We start from the raw sequence: 22,590 nt of genomic DNA on the forward strand, positions 1-22,590 counted from the left end.
TTTTTGCCGTCCCTACACTTGATGGCTCTCGGAACATGTTGCATGCCGTTGCATAGAAGTTGCTGCAGTTTGAGGCAGCGCGCAACATCCTTTTTCCAGTGATGTGAAGCTTAGTATTAAGGAAAGAAAGACCGAAACCGAGTCTAAATTCACGTGAGGTAGGCGGCGCAGGCTGCCGCCCGGTACAAAATATTCATCTATTCATCTATCCGGGGGGGTTTGTCGGCGTCTGGCGTCTGTTTAGCCATCGCCTTTAGGTTCAGTTTAGCATTCTCACGTGGTGAGCGGCTCCCGTAGATTTGATGCAGTTGCGGAGGCTTTCGCTAAGTAGCGTGCGCCGTTACGCTACCAAGGTAAGCTGTGAATCATCACGTAGTACACACCGCGTTTATGTGTGCATTGTTTAGTGCGCGCGCGTGCGGTGGCGGACGCATGCGCGCGCGGTTTGAGCCGTCCCCGAGTCTGGTCGCTTCCGCGGCTGCTGGAAGCCGTCGTGCTCTGAAAGAGGCTCTGCGTCGCCTCACATCTGCTGTGTGTCTGAATCTGGCGTGTTTATTTGGTGACGATAGCCAAGCATCTGGCGTGTCCGGCCTGCGCATTAATCTCCGCGTTCGAACTGGCCAACTAGCTCAGTAGCATCACGTCCTTTTGGTGTGTTTACAGTGTACAGCTGTCGAGAGCTCCTTAACTTGATAATTTTTAAGACTCAACAGATCTGATATCTAGGTCATGAAGAACAGACGTCTAGGTAATGATGTCTAGCCAGAATAATAAAAAAAAATTATCAGTAATAAAACCTAGACATTCGCACTCTGGCATTACCATTTAATTTGATTACAAATGTATTCAAATGTACTCGTGGTCGTACTTTTTTCGGTTGGCATCGCACCATATATGTATCGGACAGTATCACACGGAAAAAGGGAGGGAGTAATGCGTGCAAGTGTGTGTTGAGAAGAAAAACTAACCTATAGCATTAACTTCAAATAGTTGAGATACTTTGGATGGACGTGGCGAATATTGCTTCTCTTTTATCAATGTCTGCGATGTATGTTACTCTAGGCACACAGGATGCTTTGATTCTTGTAACAAACATCTCTCGGCCTACTTCAGTCTCCTTTCCTCCTTTTTTTTTCATATCTGTTACTCTGAGCAGCTCTGGGCAGTGGGAACGAATGTTTATTTGTGAAGACAAGAGAGAAACCTGGCAGTTTCAAATAAGATGCGTGCACCCGTATGATGGGGGCTTTTTTAAGCTGCTGCAAATGGCTCTTTGCGCATGTACAGTGCGCCACACTGAAACATTGACATGGAGGGATGCGTGAGGAAACACTTAAGCTCTGCCTTAAGGGTATGCCGCGATAGTGTTAATTGCTGTAAAGTTTTGCAGCGGTGTCATGAGCGTGCAGCGCCAGTTCCGGCAGTTCAAGTGCAGCTTGGCACTGGCTGTTTCCAAAACGAATGGTCGAGTGCAGGTCTGGTCGTCTGCTATTCTCAGCATCACCAGCTGATTGCATCCAGCTGTGTACCGGCCACCTCAATGGCAAACAGAATCTCGTGGCAGCTGATGCAAAACGCACCTGTGCTCTTTTACTGGACACGACTCAGGTGTACGCATCGAGTCACATGTTACGCAGTTTGTACAGCAATTTGCATCATGCTGAATGCACGTGTTTGCTTTTTAGTTACCATACCCTTTGTCGAGTATTGTTATAACTTAACTGCTCTGAAGGAAAGGTGGCGGTGACAAGTCCGTCTATAGGTGGAAGGTGCCGGCAAGGGCCACCGTTCCCCTCTCTCCGATGCCGCCTTTCGCTTGCGGAGCCCTAATTAAGAGGGCTCCAGTGACGTTTCATACGAGTCGGGGCACTGTTCTCATTGACGAGTGGAATAACTATAGTCTCTTCGCCGTTTATCGCAAACGCAAGCCATCGTCTGCTTCCATGGCAGCTGCACGATTTTGGCGCCGACCATCGAGGAGGTGTGCAGTTTTCCTGAACCAGACCTGCCCGATGTGTGCACTTTTCTGAAATGAACAGCTAAGGGCAGCACCATGAGAACTTGAGTGCAGGCAAATTGATAGGGGGTGAATCAGCAGATGCCATGTTTACGAAAAGCGGCACACCACTTCACAGCAGACCTCTGCAGTGCTGTGTTTGTGTAGACTGCTAGATTAACCAGTGAATGAAATGCTTGCTGTACTTTTAAAACACCTTCCGGAACTACCTTTTCAATTACTGCGCCCCGCAGCAGTGGCTCAGTGGTTACGGTGCTCGGCTGTAGACCCGAAAGGCGCGGGTTCGATCCTGGCCTCGGCGGCCGAATTTCGATGGAGGCGGAATTCTAGAGGCCCGTGTGCTGTGCAATGTCAGTGCACGTTAAAGGACCCCAGGTGGTCGAAATTTCTGGAGCCCTTCACTACGGCGTCCCTCATAGCCGGAGTCACTTTGGAACGTTAAACCCCAATAAACCTATAAACCAATCTTGAATTACTGCATAACTGTTTAAAAAGTAGTCGCAACACTGCTCAGATATTGGAGACTATTTGTTGTCCTCCTTGGCCTTGATTGGATGAGAGAGCTCTACTTTTCACAGGTCTACAAACACTCTGTGAGGTAAAGTATAAGCTGCTGCAGCTTTTAATAGCGGCCATATTGTTGGTCTTATTTCAGTGGTGGGGGGGGGGGGGGGGGGAGTGAGGCGATTACTTGCGGCTGTTCTTTAATTTTTAACTGGTCTTAGGCGCCTTGACGCGTACACTACCGTAGTTGCCACTTGAAAAACAACTGTACAAAAGAGACGTGTACCTGGAAGGGTGCAGCTTAGGGTCTGACTTAATTCAGCTGTTTCTCTTTGTGGTTGTTTTGCCCTTGGTAGATGGCATAAACACAGTTTCATCCTTAGTGTGTTAACAGTACAATACCATAGCTACTTGCGTAATGGATGCACTGTTTTTGTAAGAACTTGGTGAGATGTTGTTCGCTGCTTTTATTAACCGCTATATTCACGAATGGACCTCCCTTCCATCACTAAACAGTGCCTTGTCATGTGACCTTTTCTGCCGTTGTGCTGCTTCAGGAAAACTACCTTCAGCTCTTACTCGTCATATGCAACATGATGGACCGCAACGACACATGTGGAGTTTGTCGATTCCTCGGCAATACGCACGTGCATGCATGAAATCATGCCGCAAGTGTATCGTGAAAACTCACTGTACAGCACATTGAAACGCTGGCACACAACAGCCAGGTGTTGGAGCAGTCCGTCACTTTTTAAGCTGTGAGTCGTGTCAGCTGTGTGCGTCTCCGGTGCTACCTCGAGCTACAGAAGAATAGTATATTAACTATACAAAATCTTATTAACAAAATAACAGCTATTGAAATATTTCGAAAGATCAGCCATAATGAAAGCAGCTTTTTCAGAACATACCCTCCAAATAACACAAATATAATACAAGGCACATTACGTACAACACGGGCAAGATACGGACAAACTACGGTATGCAAAAGCAATCTTTCCTAATTCCAGATTTTCTAAATCATCATCCTACCCTTCTCACTATGGTAAATGAATCATCATCTCTAGGAAACTTAAAAAAAAAAGTGAACTTGTACTTGTTATCGATTCAGATATGATTGTTTACCTTGAAAGTGCAACATGCTTTCACTTTTTCTGTTATGTATTGCATGTACCTTCCATTTTAAGTGTATGTACATACTTTATGTAGTTTGCTCACCCCGTGTTGCTTGAGTGTTTTGTGTATTCCGAAAGGGGACAGACACTTAGGCATTCATTGCCTTTCTGTCAACCTCCTCAACAGACTTTCTTTGTATTTCTGTCAAAATAAACATTAATTCATTCATTCAGTAGTAGGTGCTGTAGCCACATATTTGTGTTTGAGGAGTAAGCTGGGTTGTTCTCGCGACGTACATGCGGAGGTTGCTTCACTTTGTTGTGTGTCCAGCCGCACCTGCATCGGGCTGTGAGGGGTGAATCTTGTGAGTGCCAATGTTTTTTGGTTCTCCTCCAGTTGCGGGAATGTCCTCGCAAGTGTGTACGTGCATAACTTCGGTGAAGTGATGATGGGAAAGAAGTCTTTGATTTTTTATCAGTCCTCATGTAAGTGGAAAGCTTACGAAGCAGATGGTAAATAAAAGAAATGCACGTTCTAAAAATGTGTCAATACCGCGTACCATTGGAGTTTCAGTTTGATATCAACCAAAGTGGCTTGCGCTATAGTACGGCACAACTACAATGAACCACTCAAAACAAAATCGTGCACGCACATAAAAGCATCCAAAACATGTCTGTATGCTTTTTTTTCATGCCAGCACATGCACTGTGGAGTTGGAGCGTTTTCTGAAATGTGATTCGGGTGTAAAATTGCCTCTCTTGACTGCCTGATGGGGCAGAAACGTGGAGGCTAACAAAGAGGGTTCAGCTTATGTTAAGGACAACGCAGCGAGCTATGGAAATGAGAATGATAGGTGTAACGTTAAGACATCGGAAGAGGGCAGAGTGGGTGAGGGAACAAACGCGGGTTAATGACATCCTAGTTGAAATCAAGAGGAAGAAATAGGCTTGGGCAGGGCATGTAATGCGAAGGAAAGATAACCGCTGGTCCTTAAGGGTAACGGAGTGGATTCCAGGGGAAGGCAAACATAGCAGGGGACGGCAGAAAGTTAGGTGTGCGGATGAGATTAAGAAATTTGCAGGAATATAGCGGCTGCAACTGGCGAAGGACAGGGAGAGATATGGGAGAGGCCTTTGCCCGACACTGGGCATAGCCAGGCTGATGATGATGATGATGACTGCCTGTCGGCATGGTGTCTACAGAGTTCTTGGATTATGCTTGACAGAACTGGGGCTCAGGTAGTCTGTCTGCATTAATATAATGAAAGGGAGAACTTGTTTTAATCCTCTTTTGTTTTAGTGCATCTGTGTTTCAAAAATATTTCCTAAGCTTAGCTATTGTGCCTTGTTGGAACCAGTATATTCTACTAAGGCAGCCCGTCTACCTAATAGTATTTTGTTCTGATTAAAGCAAGCCCTACTAATATTTTAAGTGGCACATTTCAGTGCCAGGAGCTGCATGTTTGAACCGTTGAAACAGATAAATTTATTTATGCAATCGGCCACACATGAGAACAAACACATCATATCAAACTTTATTTCAGCTACTTTGTGAGGATTACATACAAAATACGTCAGTTGGCTTTTCATCCTTGTGTGCAACCTCCAGGTAATTTTGCACTGCACTGCCAGCAAAGCACAGAAAAGGAGACCAAATGTAGTGACACAGTAGAGACAGTGCTGGGCGACACTCATGTTTTGCCAACTATCAGCAGCAGAAATTCCCTTGGGAAGCAGACTGTCCTTTTAAAAACAAAAAAGCCTGCAAAATGCACTGGGCCGCCTTATGAGCAGCATTCATCCTGTGTGTGTCCCTTACTCTGCTCTGCGTCTCATTGAAATGCACTGACGAAATGCATTCATCATCAGCATTCAAGTTATAGCAACCTTCTGCTGGCACAAATAAACCAAAGCACCATTTCATGCTTGCACAAGATTAAGCAAGAAAGTTGGGCTAGCTGGTGCTGGGTGAGATGTTAGCTAGTACGAATAAAACAGCGGACAGAGAAACAGACGGGACTATCGTGTGTCCCATCTGTTCCTCTGTCTGCTGTTTCATTCACGCCAGCTAACATGTTGCACAAGGTGTGCCATCATTCTGGAATTCTTGGCAGTCACATTGATATTCACATCATAAACCTTCATCAAAACAGTGACACTAATACACTGCAGAAAGATCACTCGGATCAGGAAAGGTAGATGCGATTTGTTCTGCTGTGCTGGGACAATAAGCATGCTGTAGTGAGTGAGTGCTGTAGTGAGTGCGAAATTGAACGTTGGCAAAATGCACTGAAATTGAGTGAAATCATCTGGGACTGTACTGGTTAGACAGTGAGTTCCCTGAAGTTTTACTGATTGGAAATGAAGACAGCTGAGAGAAAGTGGGAAAAGACAAAGCCAAATAAAAGCAAAACTAACCTTTTCATAGTACAAGTGTCTTGCTAAGGTAGTCATTAACGGCTGCGCAGCTACTGTTATCCTCCATAAGGACAGCTATAAAATTTCAATGAGGAAGGGCACCAGGCAGGGGGAGACAATCTCCGGTTCACAGGAGGTATTCACAGGCCCGGATTGGGAACAGTTGCTGGTGACATTTCCTTGCTGAGTCACTCGGGATGAACTGCAATGCATGATCAATCAGTTAGACAGGTAGAGCAGAACGGTGGGGCTAAAAATTAACATGCAGAAAACCAAAGTAATGTTCAACAGCCTAGCAAGGGAACAGCAGTACGCAGTTTGTATCGAGGTGCTGGAAGTAGTAAGAGAATATGTCTACTTAGGGCAGGTAGTGACCGCAGATCCGGATCATGAGAGGGAAATAACTAGAAGAATAAGAATGGGGTGGAGCGCATATGGCAGGTTCTCTCAGATCATGAATGGTAGCTTACCAATGTCCCTCAAGAGAAAAGTATACAACAGGTATATCTTACCGGTACTCACCTATGGGGCAGAAACGTGGAGGCTAACAAAGAGGGTTCAGCTTAAGTTAAGGACAATGCAGTGAGCTATGGAAAGGAAAATGGTAGGTGTAACGTTAAGAGATTGAAGAGGGCGGAGTGGGTGAGGGAATAAATGCAGGTTAATGACGTCCTAGTCAAAATCAAGGGGAAGAAATGGGCTTGGGCAGGGCATGTAATGCGAAGGTAAGGTAACCGCTGGTCCTTAAGGGTAACGGAGTGGATTCCAAGAGAAGGCAAGCGTAGGAGGGGCGGCAGAAAATTAGGTGGGCGGGTGAGATTAAGAAGTTTGCACAACTGGCAAAGCACAGGGTTAACTGGAGAGCGACATGGGAGAGGCCTTTGCCCTGCAGTGGGTGCAGTCAGGCTGATGATGATGCTACTGCTGATGATGATAATGATGAAACCTTGTTCTTAAACAAAAAGAGAGAAGTACAACAAGCAACAAACAGAAATCTGTGTAGCAGCTGAAAAAGCTGCAGAAAGCAAGAAGTGCAAGATCTTGTTTGTACACTCTAAACATAAGAGTGGTTTAAAGGGAGTTAGCTGTCCTCTGGTGCACACCCTTTGCGAGGCATGGAATGCTGCCCAAGGCCTGGGGTAGCTTTTCATCACTTAAAGTACGGAATGCTTACGCTTGGAAACGGAAACAAATTCCCTCTTGAAAACACGCGAAGTTCTAGCAGTTACGAAGATTGTAACCATGGTTTCAACCTCCTGTGTTTGCTAACGTCAAGACCCCTGGTGCTGACTGAATCAGGTTACTATGGTTTACGGTAGGAAAAGCCCTCCATTGCCAAGAGTAAGCATTTGGCATACTCAGTGAACAAAATCTACTCAGGAACTTTGGCTGTGTACTCTGCCCCTAAAAGGGAGTGCGCTATAGGGCAGTTACTCCCATGTAGGCTTCTTCGTGTGTAGAGTGCACCAGTGACGAGTGCCTACTCATGCTGGGCACAAATGAAAAAATTGGGTCGCAAAAAGAGCACCGATTAATTATGGAAAATTCTCTATTTAAGGACTAATTATGGAAAATTCTCCGCAATATTCACTGGTATTACAATATGGAATGCTTTACCACACGAAGTTGAATCATCATGCAACAGTTTTATTTTTTTGCATCGTATTGCAAACTTTTTAGAATTCAAATTATTTTTTTTTTCGTTTCTTCATCCACTTTTGTTGTTTAATGCTTCTTGCCTTTGTTTGTATATACACGATTTTATGATTGTCTTTTATCGTTGTTTGCAACTAGCAACCACTGTCTTAGTATCTGTTTAAACTACCTATTTTGTGTTAGGAGGTCCCCCTAACGGTTTTTCGGACTATACCCGCATCTGGGACTTGTTAGTCAAATGCGGGGAGTCCTGATTATTCCGAATTTACAACAGTCTCCCAAGCTACTGTGCATGCCGAAGAATGCCATCAACTCGCCCGTTCCCTTACATCTCACGACCAGCACCGTCTGAAAAGCGCCCGTGCCGCTTCTACCTGTCTGCCGCCGTCTTATCACCCCAAATCCTTGGTTTGGCTTTTATTTATTTATTTATTTTTTCAAATACCTCACGGGCTCCGACTGGAGTATTATGTGAGGGGGGTTACATAACTGGGGTGGGAAAAAGAAGCAAGTAGAACATGGTTATTTTAATATCGTTATACAAGTAACAAACAACCAACCAGAAAATAGAACGAAATTGAAAAACACACTACAGAACAACACACTTCAGCAAAAAACACACTTCAGAACAAAATGCTACTTATTTTTTCTTTGAAAATAACATAATCTGTGATGTGAACAATGTTGTCAGGAAGACTATTCCAATAAATGATTGCACGGGGCAGGGCTGATGAGTTGAATGCAGTGGTCATCATCATCATCATTTATTTACCCCTAAGGGCCCTAGTGGGCATTACATAATGGGGGGGGAGGACGAACAGTAATCAAGTCACAAAGAACAAAGTTGGAACGTAAACTTAGACACATGTAGATACAGCTGTGAACGCTTGAAAAGAAAAACAAGCGAGTAAGTAGGTAAACAAAAGAAAAAGAAAGAAAAAAAAAGGAAAAGGGCCTTCAACAGGAATTATTTGGGGACTAAATCAATTAACATCTGTTTAAATTTTAGGGAATTAACTTCATTCACAACACTGTCTGGAAGGACATTCCACTCCGCTATGGCAGCTGGCAAGAACGAGGAATTGAACGCATTGGTTGAACCATGAATGCGTTGAATACTACGGCAATTAAACAAACGTCGCGATGATCTTAAAGGGGGCATAATTAGGCTGTCACGCAGTTGGGGAAAATTATAATAAAGTTTATGAAATAGACAGAGTTTTGCAATCTTACGACAGGATGCCAAGGAAGATAAACCAATGGAGGATTTGATATTAGTAACACTCGACCAAGAATCATAATTTGATGTTATAAACCGAGCAGCTCGATTTTGAATCGCCTCTAACATATGTGTTAAATACTCTTGATGGGGATTCCAAATGCTCGACGCATCATCATCGACGCCTTTCGGGTCCTTCCCGAAAGGCGTTTAAAACTGAGATGATTATGCAATCGGTGAGATGTGCGGTGTCCTCTTCCAGCCCAGGCTAGTCTACGAAACTGCTGAGCAGATACCAAGGCCCCTATCGCGTTGTTCACCAGACATCCCCAGTTAACTATCTGGTCGAGCCCATCATGCCTTTGTCTGATAATCGTCGCCGCGGCTGTGAAATTGTGCACCTAGACCGCCTGAAGCCCTACTACGACCCAGCTATCGTCTTGAGCCCTTAGGCTGCTAGGATGGCACCTTTTCACCCCGGGGATATTGTAAGAAAGAGAGTTGGGGTTTGATGCCTCAATGGCCAGCGCCGACGAAGCTGACGAAGTTTGGGTTGGCACTCACGAACGCAGGTCTGCTGAGCAGCACTGTTCTAACAAAGACTGCAGCTGTCCGCATTAATTGTGTGAGTTGCCTCTTTACATGAGAAATAATTTTATAACAGCTCTCACAAAATTTCACTGTTATATCTCGAGGAAATGGTTTTATAACATGATTTTTCCTCGGAATCTTGCGAAAGGGCTGCAGAGTTAGGAAAATGCAGCAGAAGGCTGGTTCAGCATTCACTGCATTCCTAATGCTGTGCTACAAGTAAAAAATATTCTTGGATTATATTCGTTTTTGCAAAGCACAAATTTTCAGTTTGATTTCTTTTGCTCCAGTGCCCACTGACATATCTGTGGCGACAAGGTAATGTCATACAAGAAATTTAAACTTCAGAGATTTGAAAAATTAATGCCTTGACCTGTAGCATGGCCCTAGAAAGGCAATAAAACAAACGGTTTAAATAGACAAAATAGTCATGAATAAATCCGCTCCACAAGGTGAGCGTCTAGTCTCAGAGCTAAAATTAAAAAAAAAAACTATTCGTGTGTTTCCCCACAATGCACAGCCACCACGTTTTATTACAGAATTTTTTTAGAGCACTTTCCGATCAGTTTCAGCAGTGGAACTTCAGGATACCGTAAAAAACAAAGCATATAAGCGGACATAACAATTAACAAAAAGTCAATTTTTTTCCCATTTCTCTGGACTTCAAAGCTGCGTCTGCCCTTGAGCTCAGTGAGCACAAACAGTGCAGTCAAAGTTCCTGCACGTTGTGCGTGGAATATTTTTTACGCTCGTGTACTTGCGCGATATAGATTGCGGCCGCTTGGCGCATTCCCGCATTTGCGCTTCTGGCGCCTGCGTCTTTGTTGCAAATGAGCACCACGTCCGGGGAGTTTCAATCCACCGGATTTTAACTACCACGTCACTTTCATTCATGCTACGCCAGTGCTCGTTATAAATGGGCAGATCTGCATGGAGTTGCTGCATTTGTGGTTCTCCATTTGCTTCATTTGTGCAACATGGTGACCCCGGCACTCTGCCATTTGTTGAAAAAAAAAAAAATGAAGCAGTATAGATCTTCATGGTAGGGGAATGTCGAGGCTGCAGGTGGTGCAGGAGGACAGGGTCTGCTGGAGGCCAGTAGGAGCGGCCTTCCTTCTGCAGTTGGGCTGATGGTGACTGTGCTAGTGATGGGTTTTCCCCCCCCGTGCAGGTGCGGCCCGAGAACCAGGGCACCCAGCGGGCGTTGCGCCACTTTGATGAGTTCTACGCGGGCGTGTTTGGGGAGCAGTGGCCCTCGGTGCGGCTGGCCCTGCTGTGCCCCAACAAGCCGTGTGCCCTGCCCAACCCCTTCCTGCCCGATGTCGGGGCAGTGTGGCAGCAGCTGCGCGCACGGGGGGCCCTCAGCCTGCGCAGACTGTGCATGCGACGCATGCAGGCTGCCACCGGCACCACATCCCACGAGGCCCCCAGGTGGGTGGCCTGGCTGTCTTCTTGCACTGCAAAGTGAAATTCCCAGGTTGAAGGGTGCGACAGCTCACCGACACTTGTTGAGAGCTTAAAAGAACGTCTTGCTGGGCAAGTTGGTAACGGTTCATCTCTGATTACAGGCGCAAAAAAGACAGAACAGAAGACAAGAAAGACGGGACGAAGCGCCACTCACAACTGATTTATTCGAAGCCAACATGCGCAAATATATGCCGTCTTACGTGCAAGGAATACTGTCATCTTCAAAGTTGATATGATAACGAACGGGTGAAAAAATTGTTCTCAGCCTCGTACAAAGATATGGATGTGTCGCTGACGCACATGCTTCCTTTTTTTTTGCAATAAAAAAGCTTCAAATAGTTCCCTAACTTTTGTATCTTTGCTTTTTGACAGAATTCGTACACCAGAAAAACATGGCTCCCAAGAGTGTGACGGGGAGAACCTTATATGCTTAGGCATATTTGGGCCTTCCTTATTTTGCTCAACGTTTCTTTCGTGTTCCCTGATTCGCTGGTTAATGCAGCATTTACGCATGTTTTTTTCGAAATAAATCAGTTGTGAGTGGCGTTTCGTCCCGTCTTTGTGCCTTGTGTTCTCTTTTTTTCACGCCTGTAACCAAAGGTGACCTTGTAAAAAGATTATAGTTTTATATGAAAGCAGCATGCATCATAATTAGGGGTTGGACTTTATGGTTTCAACTGAAAAAGACTGGTAAAAGTACGCCAGATTTAGTTTTTTAAATTCAGTTTGAACTGAAAAAGATCTGTATTTTTGTCATGCAAGGCATAGCTTGCTGGCTGTTGAGTACGATTTACACTCAGTCAAGGTTGAAAATGAACTATGTAGGGAAGCCAGGGGCGTATTGAAATGGTGGCATTGGTGGATAAACCACAAAGTAGTGTGATTTGAGACGTTTTCTGATTGTTTACACTGCTGTGCTGTCCATGAAGCACCACCTCCTCGCCGCATGCTAGCTAAGCACAATTTGTTACTATCCCATGCATAGAACAATTAGTTGGTTAGGTAGGTTTATCAATTTCATGTTCAACACCGATCTTAAACCGTGCATAGTCATCATCAACACACAGACCACGTGACGCTCCGCCATGCTCTACCAACCTGGATAACCCAAAGAAAAGTTGTCACCCCAGTTTTTAGAAGCAAATTCCACTTACGTTTTTGACTGCTGGCTTTCTCATGAAACTTTTGTTTGTTTTTTATTTACGAAACAATTTCTTCTACATGCATATCTTTGTGTGCAAAAAACTGGTTAAATTATATTGAATACTGGAAAACGAACCATTCACGGTGGCAAAAATTCCGAGAGTGACTTTTGACCACGTAGAATTGCCACATTAAATCACCGAAAAAGTCAGTATTCAGTCGTTGAAAGTAATATTCTCTGAAAAAAAATGGAGTTTTCATTTTGAAATAAAGAAAAAAGTCTGCCAATTTTTTGAAAAATAAAAACCGAAAAAGTTTAGCACCTAAATATATATTGTAAGATTTCAGCTGTGCAAGATCAAAGAAATGAAGGTTTGTAATTGTAATTTTACATCAGCACATCCATGCATTCCTTGATGCACTGCGGACACAAATCTTCTGGAGCCAGGCAAGCAGTACTTTTAGAAAAAGCCACCTTGGGCCGTATTACGGAACGATCACAAATCCCGTCAAAAGTTATTGACAGTGACACCAAAATGATGAAATGATGTGACGTTGCCACTTGACGCAATGAGGAATCAGCCAATAACAGCGGGGCGGCGCCCCGGGAGCATTTATTTGCACACCGCTAAATTTTTGTAATAAGACTAGAAATATGCAGCAATCAAAATAACTAATATTTTATTTTGCCAAAACATTCTGTTTTAAATTGGAAAATGAACTATTAAGCAAAACAAGGAATGTACAAAGTTTTGCGATCAAATTTCCTGGTCGGTAACTTTTGATGCCGCGAGGACGCCCTGACGGCGGTAAAACGTCAACAAGCCGCTTTGCATGAAAACAGCTGATTCCACACCTTGTTATTGCTTTTCACACGGCGTCCAAAATCGAACTACTGTGAAGTTGACCTAAGTGTGCAGAAAAGTATGAATGAAGGCAGTTGAAAGCTACAGGCCCGCCGAGTAAACTTGCAAGGAGCACTTGGTACGAAATGACGAAAACAACTTGTGGAAGTCTGTGTTATTCGGTGCTTACGATCGGTGTCAAAAGTGTCGAAGGGTGAAGTGTTGCAGTATGTGGTGTGTGATTGTCTGCCTCTTTTCCCTTTGGAAACAGAAGATGACCACAAAGTGCGATTTGCAGGGAAAAATTCTGTGCCAGCAGAAGCGTGGTTCTTTTATTCTGCCGACCCCTCGCCGCAGTGGCTCAGTGGTTGTGGCTCTCGGCTGCTGGCCTAAAAGATGCGGGTTCGATCCTGACCGCGATGGCCGAATTTCGATGGAGGCGAAATTCTGTGCGATGTCAGTGCACATTAAAGAACCCCAGGTGGTGGAACTTTCCGGAGCCCTTCACTACGGCGTCCCTCATAGCCTGAGTTGCTTTGGGACGTTAAACCCCAATGAACCAAACCAAACCAATCAAGGGCGTCCGCAGAATTTTTTGCAGGGGGGGGCCCCGTTGGTGCCCCGAGGGGGGGGGGGGGGGGTATGTTCGTAGCAGAAAGGCGCTATTTGCGGAGTAAATTTATTTATTTATATATAAATAAAAATTAAACAAAATGCACACATGAAAGAAAAATTACAAACAGCAAATTAAAGCGCGGCTAGGAGAGGTACATTGGAGTTTATCAACGAAGAAACAACTAAAATTAATAAAAATGCAAAAAGATGCTATATCACTTCGTGGAGAAGAGTGCTCAGTCTTGCTGCATACGGGTTCTCGACTCACCCGGATTGATGACCAGCACACAGCACAATATGTTCACAAACACGCAACTACAGTCACTCAGTCAGTCTTCCTTGAACAGCAACTGTAGGCGCCTCGGATTTTTCTGGGCGAATTGCGTAATTACACGTGTGATAAATTCACTTCTGTGCTTCATTACACGCTCTCGGTGCACACTCATCATACACATTGATTGGAAAAACTGTTGAACGCGTACGTTGAAAACAAAAGATGACTATATATACAACGAAAACTTATTTACAAGATAAATGCACGCTCGCAGCTTCATATACCTCGCTCCATCTTGCTTGCGCATCCGCACAGTCGAGCAACCGCACACACACTGCTCTCCGCTTGTCGTTTTCTCGTCCGCTGTCTTGGTTGTTCTCAGCTTCGCTGACAACCGGCCACTAAAAACACCCAAGCACAAACACAGAGGCGCGCACACGTGCAAGGGCTTACTTGCCGCAGTATCCCCGAATGCGCACTTTGGGGGTGAAAGGAACGCCGCGCAACTTCCGAGGGGAAGGGACACTCGCCACTCCAGTCGGAAAATTTGTTTTTGTGTTTTTATGGGGTTCAGAGCCCCAAAACGACTCAGGCTATGAGGGATGGAGTAGTACAGAGTTCCGGGTAATGTCGACCACCTGGGTCTCTTTACCATGCACTGACACGCACAGTACATGGGCGCTGTTGTGATTTGAGGCCCAGCCAGAGGTGACAGGCGAGCCAGGCAGGCGCCATCGGGCTGCGTTGACCAAAGGCGCTGGTTTTCGCAGAAGACGCAAAGAACGTTGGTGTGGGGGCGCCTCGGGAGACTGCGTCGCCGTGAACAAAAGCAGCTAATCCCCTTTGCCGGAGATTCTGAAAGCGGCGCTTCTGCCGAACTGCGCTACCCGTGGATCGGAGGAGACAGCGAGCGGCGGCGGCGCCAACTCATCGCCCGCTTGCCCCTGAGCAGCCCGACAAAGCGGGGGTGGACACGGCTGATTTTACCTTCCCTCCTTAAGAATTCATCGGTGACCGGCGTAACGATAGGCGAAAACAAGATGCCCCGTGCACTGTCTGCCTCCGTGTCGCTATCTCTCTAGAGATCAAAGAAACAGACACCCATCTCAAGGCGGCTCGAAACACATGCTCGCCGGTACCGCTGTATGTCTGGAACAGGTCGCCCTTCAGTAGAGCTAACGATGGCGTGGTTTGAAAACGGCGTAACGACGCACGCCCGGACGCGGCATTTCGCAGATGTGACCATGCGGGGCTGCTTTTACCCTTTTGACTGAGCGCACCACCGCCCCTGGCGTGCGGCCATCACTCACGGTTCGAGGGAGTGATTTTCCAGGGGGGTGCAGCCGCCCCCCCTTGCCCCCCCCTCCGGACGCCCATGAAACCAATCCTGCCCACCTCATGCCATTTCTATGGTAATTTTGAGCTTGAACAATCCACCCGTTTAGCTGAGAGCAGCATTCTACTGTGCATGTTTATTTCCGCAACAGTCGATATGTAGCTGTGGCACAAAGGTGACTGCGGGAACCCACCCCTTCTGCACCCCAACTTTGTAGATTGCCTCCGACACCCATCGCAAGCATTTGCGTGCTGTCGGTTGTGCGAGGCTGACATGCGCCTCATTGCCAACCGCAGCTTGAAAGCCCGTGGTAGCAAATAACCGCAGTGCACACAGTACCTGCTGCTGCATCTCCGAGTTCATTGGCGAGTTTGTCGCACAGCCACTCCGCAGTCTGCTTCTCCAGTCAAAAAAGTTCGCCATGGTGGCTCAGTGGTTATGGCTCTCGGCTGCTGACCCGACTGGGCGGATGAGATTAAGAAATTTGCAGGAATACGTTTGCCGCAACTGGCGAAGGACAGGGTTAATTGGAGAGACATGGGAGAGGTCTTTGCCCTGCAGTGGGCGTAGTCAGGCTGATGGTGATGATGATGAATATTCAAACAGGACATATATATTGTTCTCCTGAAATTCAACAAGGCAACTTGGTAGATGTATGCCGCCAAGCACATAAAAAGAAAAATCATAGGTGTGACTTTTAGAGACCGCAAGCGGGCAGAGTGGGTGAGGGAATAAACCCGGGTTAATGACATAGTAGGCAAACTCAAGAGGAAGAAATGGGCTTGGATAGGACATGTAATGTGAAGGCAAGATAACTGCTGGTTCTTAACCCTTTCACTGCCGGGTTTTTTTACTCAGCACTGTACACTTCCTGCCGGGTTTTTCGTTTTGTGTTTCGCGGAAATTTTATGCTAGTAATGCACTGGGATGCTCTGGAGGACATGCAGACATTTTTATTCAGTATAGTCTTATAGGCATTAGTTGTACTTACTGAAATCTTCCAGCAGAAATCTTGGTGATTGGATTTCCTCTCACGCAGTTTTTATTGGTGGCAGGGGCTCTTCATCACTGTCATCACTCGACAAGGCACTTAGTCAGGCTGCTTCCTCGTCACTATCATTGGAGTCCGAATTCATAAGCAGTTCTTGAATTTCTTCATCCGTCAAAGCACAGACGCATGTGTCGCGCTGTCTTGCCGTAGCTGCCGTGTTGAGACCAAAACGAAGCGATGGGGATGTGGAAACATGCACTCCATCTGCTGTTTAAAATTTACCCTAAAAGTTCTATGAATTTATGGGGTCTCTCCATAGATGGCGCTACATGTAAACATCTTTTTTTTTATTTGAGTATTATCGGGAGCGGCAGGGAATGAGTTAAAAAGCCAAAACGAGTTTGCTTGGGAGAAGCAGGGGGTGTGCATGTGTGATTGCCCGAGTTATCTTGGTAATGGCAGTGAAAAAGTTAAGGGTAACGGAGTGGATTCCTAGAGCAGGCAAGCATAGCAGGGGGCAGCAGAAAGTTAGGCTGGCAGATGAAATTAAGAAGTTTGCGGGGATACGGTGGCCGCAACTCGCGAAGGACAGGGTTAATTTGAGAGACATGGGAAAGGCCTTTGCCCTGCAGTGGACGCAGTCAGGCTAATGACCAAGATAATGATGACGAAACAGGTGATGTGCTTAAAAAATAAAAAGTGCATTTTCTTTTGAATTGATTGGCACAAATAATTTATCTGGATCTTGAATACTGGAAGTTATGAAGATATGGTTAAGAGTATTTGAGCTGCATTCGACACGTCTATTCACCCTGGATCTTCTTCAACGTTCATTCACCTCAGTTCAACATTGTTAGAGTGCGTCAGGTATGTATATCCTCTGGTATTTATCTCCTATTTAAGGTGATGCACTGGTGCCACCTTGGTGGCTCAGTGGTTACAGTGTTCAGCTGCTGACTCGAAAGACGCGGGTTTGATACCATCTATGGGGGTCGCATTTCATTGGAGGCGAAATTCTAGAGGCCCATGTCCTGTGTGATGTCAGTGCACGTTAAGGAACTCCTGGTGGCTTTAATTATCTGGAGCCCTCCAGTGCAGTGTTCCATGTAGTCCGAGTCACTTTGAACCAAACCTCACGCACTGGTTGAAAGACGGTACTCTGAGCTGTGCATATGTGATGGTTTGTTGCCTCAACCCAAGCAGCTGTATGTGGCTTCCTCCATGTATTGTTAAAAAGCGGGTGGTGGGTACAACAGATGGGGCCATAATACAATACTTCAAAGTACAGCGTGAAAGTTCATCATCATTATCATCATCATTATCAGCCTGACTATGCCCACTGCAGGGCAAAGACCTCTCCCATGTCTCTCCAATTAACCCTGTCCTTCGCCAGTGGCGGCCACCGTATCCCAGCAAACTTCTTAATCTCATCCGCCCACCTAACTTTCAGCCGCCCCCTGCTACGCTTGCCTTCTCTTGGAATCCGCTCCGTTACACTTAAGGGCTAGTGGTTATCTTGCCTTCGCATTACATGCCCTGCCCAAGCCCAGTTCTTCCTCGTGATTTCGACTAGGATGTCATTAACCCGCGTTTGTTCCCTCACCCACTCCGCCCTCTTCCGATCTCTTAACGTTACACCCATCATTTTCCTCTCCATAGCTTGCTGTGTTGTCCTTAACTTAAGCGGGACCCTCTTTGTAAGCCTCCACGTTTCTGCCCCATAGGTGAGGGCTAATAGTTCAAAGTATAAGTGCAGGGTGAAAGTTACGAAAGCGCAAAAAGAAAGGTCTTTTTCGTGTTGTTTTCTTTTCGTGCCTTTTGTCTGTCCCTGTCTGTTCGCACTGTGTTCCCACAACGAGACAATGAAGCTTTCGCTGCGTTCACTGGCCGCAGCCTGGAGCTGGCTGAGCCCCCGCCGGAGGCTGCCGAGGATGCTCGGGAGGAAGGCAGCTTCTTTGACGAGAGCTCGCGCTACATGCCCGGCGGCAGCTCCTCCTCGCTGCTGAGCTTTGTGCCCAGTGCGCGGCTGGTCTTCCAGGAGGAGCAGGTGGGCGAGGACGCCTACCGGGGCTTCTATCGGCCGGACAGTCAGCTGCGGCTCCCCGTGAAGCAGTGGCTGCCCGAGGGCGAGGATGCACTGTTCCCGGGACAGCTGGACGCCGCCCTCTTTGGCACAGGCGACATCTCCACCTTTCCCGCACCCCGGCGCACCGGCACTCATCGGCTCCTCGGTGAGCATCTTCCAGGAGTAGCACCACAAAGCACTAGGTAACGGCTCCTCGGTGAGCGTGTCCCAGGAGTAGCACCACAAAGCACTAACGGCTCCTCGGTGAGCGTCTTCGATTAGTAGCACCACAGCTCCGCACCACAGTAACAGCTCCTCGGTGAGCATGTCCCAGGAGTAGCACCACAAAGCACTAACGGCTCCTCGGTGAGCGTCTTGGATTAGTAGCACCACAGCTCCACACCACAGTAACAGCTCCTCGGTGAGCGTGTCCCAAGAGTAGCACCACAAAGCACTAGGTAACAGCTCCTCGGTGAGCGTCTTCGATTAGTAGCACCACAAAGCACTAAGTAACGGCTGCACATGACAGTTCTGTTCGTAACCCTTTCAGGCGGTCATCTAAGGCCGATCGGGTAGGGAAAGGGAGGGCTCTTTCGTGGAAGGCACGCAGAGCTGCCTGCGAGTCTGTATAGACAACGTATATACAGACTCGCAGGCAGCTCAGAGAGTGGGAAGTAAGATACGATTAGTGTGTTGTGATGTCGGAAACCCAGCGTTTGAATGCAGACATTGCCTGAACTGAGGCCATGGAAATAGCAAGCTTTAAAATCATTCGACATTATTTATTTAATCATGAATTTCTACAACAACATAACCAAACAACTGTTGGGCCCTTAGCCAAAGCTAGTTTAGGCCCATACGGTATACATGCATATGTGTAGCAGCGGTCAAGACAGAGTTGAACAATCGCGCTCTGGTTACAAATCAATCACAATGACAGGAAATATACATAAGATGCAGGAGTAACACAATATGACTACAAAAACAATAGCAACATGGACGCAGTGCAACATCCCTAACTAATCAATGAAAGGTACAACCTTTTTATGGAAAACACCAAGTTTTTGGCGGTCTTCACCTCTATTGGTAAGGTGTTCCATATCTTTGTATCATGGTAAGGAATTAGCCGTTGACCGTACATGTTTGGGGTAACTAATAAACTAAAGTTTATGTTAGTGGCATTTCTAGTATTATGTGAGGAATCACAAACATACTAAATGGTAATAAGTGATTGTGACATATGTCATTCACTAAAATGTGAATTTTCATTTCGGATGACAGTGTGAAAGGAATTAAGCAAACAAGGGAAGGGGAATGAGGGGCTCGTTATAAATATGAGAGAAGCCAACAGCCACAGAAACCAAGAAGCACAGGGGATTTCTTAATTAATTAATTTTTTTGTGCTGTTGATCAAGTAAGAATAGTACTGAATATGTTGTCGCTTAAAAGCAGAAGAAAAACAACCACATGCCGCCGGTGGGATCCGAACCTACGACCTCCGAATTACGCGTCCGGTGCTCTACCTCTGAGCTACAGCGACGGCTGTCAAACCTTCTGCTTTCGGGGGTATTTATGTTTACAAATAACCTAACCTTGAGAGTGTTCATCAGCGCCACCCACGTTAGTAAGCGGCAGACGTGGAGCGTCCTGAGTTACCGCTGGTGTGACGTAGAACGCCATCGAACGGCAAGTAGTTTCAAGCTGCAATATAAAGGACTGCTGGATTCAAACGGACCAGAAAACGTGATTATCCGCACCGCCCTCTTTTGTAGTCGTAACATTGGACCAAAATAAATTTTAAATGTTGAAGACCATGATTCGCACCAGTATGCGATATGACAATGAAAAATAGAGAAGTAAATAAAATACCACAGTGTCGAAACACTTCCTTGCAGCACGCTGGCTCTAGTTTAGAACACGAGTTATCAATGTATGACTTCCAGTTCAAATTACTGTCTAGTGTAACGACCAAATATTTAATGGTGTTCTGCTCCAGAGAACCTAACCTAACCTAACCTAACCGAACCTAACCTAACCTAACCTAACGTAACCTAACGTAACCTAACCTAACCTAACCTAACCTAGCCTAGCCTAGCCTAGCCTAGCCTAGCCTAGCCTAGCCTAACGTAACGTAACGTAACGTAACGTAACGTAACGTAACGTAACGTAACGTAACGTAACGTAACGTAACGTAACGTAACGTAACGTAACGTAACGTAACGTAACGTAACGTAACGTAACGTAACGTAACGCAACGCAACGCAACGCAACGCAACGCAACGCAACGCAACGCAACGCAACGCAACCTAATGTAACGTAACCTAACGTAACCTAACCTAACCTAACCTAACCTAACGTAACCTTGCTCCAGAGTGCCATCAAGATATATTTGCACAGATCCGCTGTCAGCATGAAATTTGTTGACATTATTTCCAGAACTGATTGACCTGTAAACACTTTTGTATAGTATCGTCCACATACATGATTACTTTGGCAGAAATGAGAGCTGAAGGAAAATCCAAATTTTGTGAATTTCTAAAGAAAACAAAGAAAACAAAATCTAAAGAAAACAAAATGGGTCCTAACCTAACCTAACCTAACCTAACCTAACCTAACCTATAACAGGTGCGCTGAGGCGCACGTGTTATAGGGAGTGCTGGCACTGAATCCGTATTATTCAAGTTTCTTTAGGAGTACGGAATGAATAACTATGTCGAAAGCCTTCTTGAGGTCTAGAAATATTGCTACGGCTAATTCGTTTATATTTTGAGATAAGATGCAGAGTGACGGGTTCTGAAGCTGTGCTGAGATTCAGTTAAAATGCTGTTTGTGTTTAGGTACTCTTTTACTTGAACAGAAATTACCTTTTCACACACGGTAATAATGACACTCAGTACAGAAATTGGCAGATAGCTGCCAGGGTCATTAACATCTAAGAAGTACTTGAAGCTGGGCTTGTTGGTGCATATTCGTGAAAGACATGAGAGCGCAAAACCGGGACACGGACGAGGAAGGGAACAGGACGAGCGCTCAAAGAAACAGCATTTCACTGTGGCGGAGAACAACTGACGTGTCACTAATACAACTATCACCTCGCTTCTTGATATAGAAGGCTTCCACAAGCTCACGTTCTGTCCTATCTCGGCTTTTCAATAGCACTTTGCAATCCGATAGTCGAGGCTTGCAGGCTACACGCTTCTCTTTCGAGCAGGCTTGGCAGTGGTCTGGAAGATGTCCTCTCTTGTTTAATGAGTTCTTGTGTTCAAGCAGGCGCTCATTAAGACACACACAGGAGATACTTTTTCAGTCTCTAGAATTTCGGGGTATGTACCACGCTCTGTATCAGAAATGAATATGGTGGTAAGCACTGGACAGAGCAAGTCAGCATTATCTTCTTTAGCCTTGACAGTAATGCCCCTGTGTCCAGCTGCCTTGTTAGCAATCTTATCAGCTAACACACCTTGTACTGTAATATCTTCTTTAGGTTTGAGGCAAAATGGGCCGTGTATTAATGGGTAAATAACATCACGTGCCTCCTTAGATGTACAGTCAGCTAGAGCTGGTCCAACGTTATTAAAGTATGCATTGAAGACATCAGTTTGTTCTGTGTCCATTCGGTCAGGAGCAATGTGCCTTTTCACGGGTGCACTAATGATAATGCTGCAACGCGTAGTGGATTACTGAGGAGTTCCGAGGCAGATGAGGGAGGTGCTTGCAGACTGATCTGGACTGTGAGCCGCTTGCGGCCAGCTTTGTTCCGTTGAGCTCTCACCTGTATTAATACCATTTCATCCGCTGCATTTGGTGGAGGTGCTGGGTTCGAGAGAAGCCCTGATGTCCAGATGTGATGTTGTCGTGCCTAGCGTGTAACATTTGCGCCGACGGTCAAAGCTAGGGCAGCACCATTGACAGAGTAGTTCTTCTTGAATGAAATACCATCTTTGATGATAAATGAGAGTGAATCCACTCCTCCTTCTGCCGCTTCTATAAGGGGCTGCAGTGAGAGGTCACTATGTTGCTCTCGGCTAAAGGTCGCCATACTGGGGAACGTCGGCACAAACGAGGCTAAACACTCTTCGAAACCGTCTTCGTCGTTGGCCGAGGTTGGCAATGGGTGGGGTGACAAGCAGTCTGCATCACTGTGACAGCGCCCACTTGTGTGTGAGACAGCTAAGTTATAATATCGCCCAGCATGCCAGCATGCCAGACGACCAGATGGATCGCGAAGTCCGATGAGCCAGCAGAGAGAATGATGGTCCGTAACAATGGTTAAGTGGCGTCCATACAGATACGGTCGGAACTTGTGCACAGCGAACACAACGGCAAGGCACTCCAAT

General features: G+C 46.0%; 1 protein-coding gene across 1 annotated transcript in view; it reads left to right on the forward strand.

Moving 5' to 3' along the window:
- Positions 1–196: 196 nt before the first annotated feature.
- l(2)10685 (5-methylcytosine rRNA methyltransferase l(2)10685) overlaps positions 197–22,590 on the forward strand; it is a 48,739-nt gene continuing 26,345 nt past the window's right edge. The window contains exons 1-3 of the mRNA XM_089562777.1: positions 197–353; positions 10,689–10,948; positions 18,082–18,419. Coding sequence (XP_089418903.1) covers positions 303–353; positions 10,689–10,948; positions 18,082–18,419 — 649 coding nt within the window. The 5' untranslated portion in view covers positions 197–302. The remainder of the gene's footprint in view (positions 354–10,688; positions 10,949–18,081; positions 18,420–22,590) is intronic.

This window comes from Amblyomma mixtum, chromosome 10 (assembly GCF_055824585.1).
Source record: "Amblyomma mixtum isolate Tamu chromosome 10, ASM5582458v1, whole genome shotgun sequence".
Lineage (NCBI taxonomy): Eukaryota > Metazoa > Arthropoda > Arachnida > Ixodida > Ixodidae > Amblyomma > Amblyomma mixtum.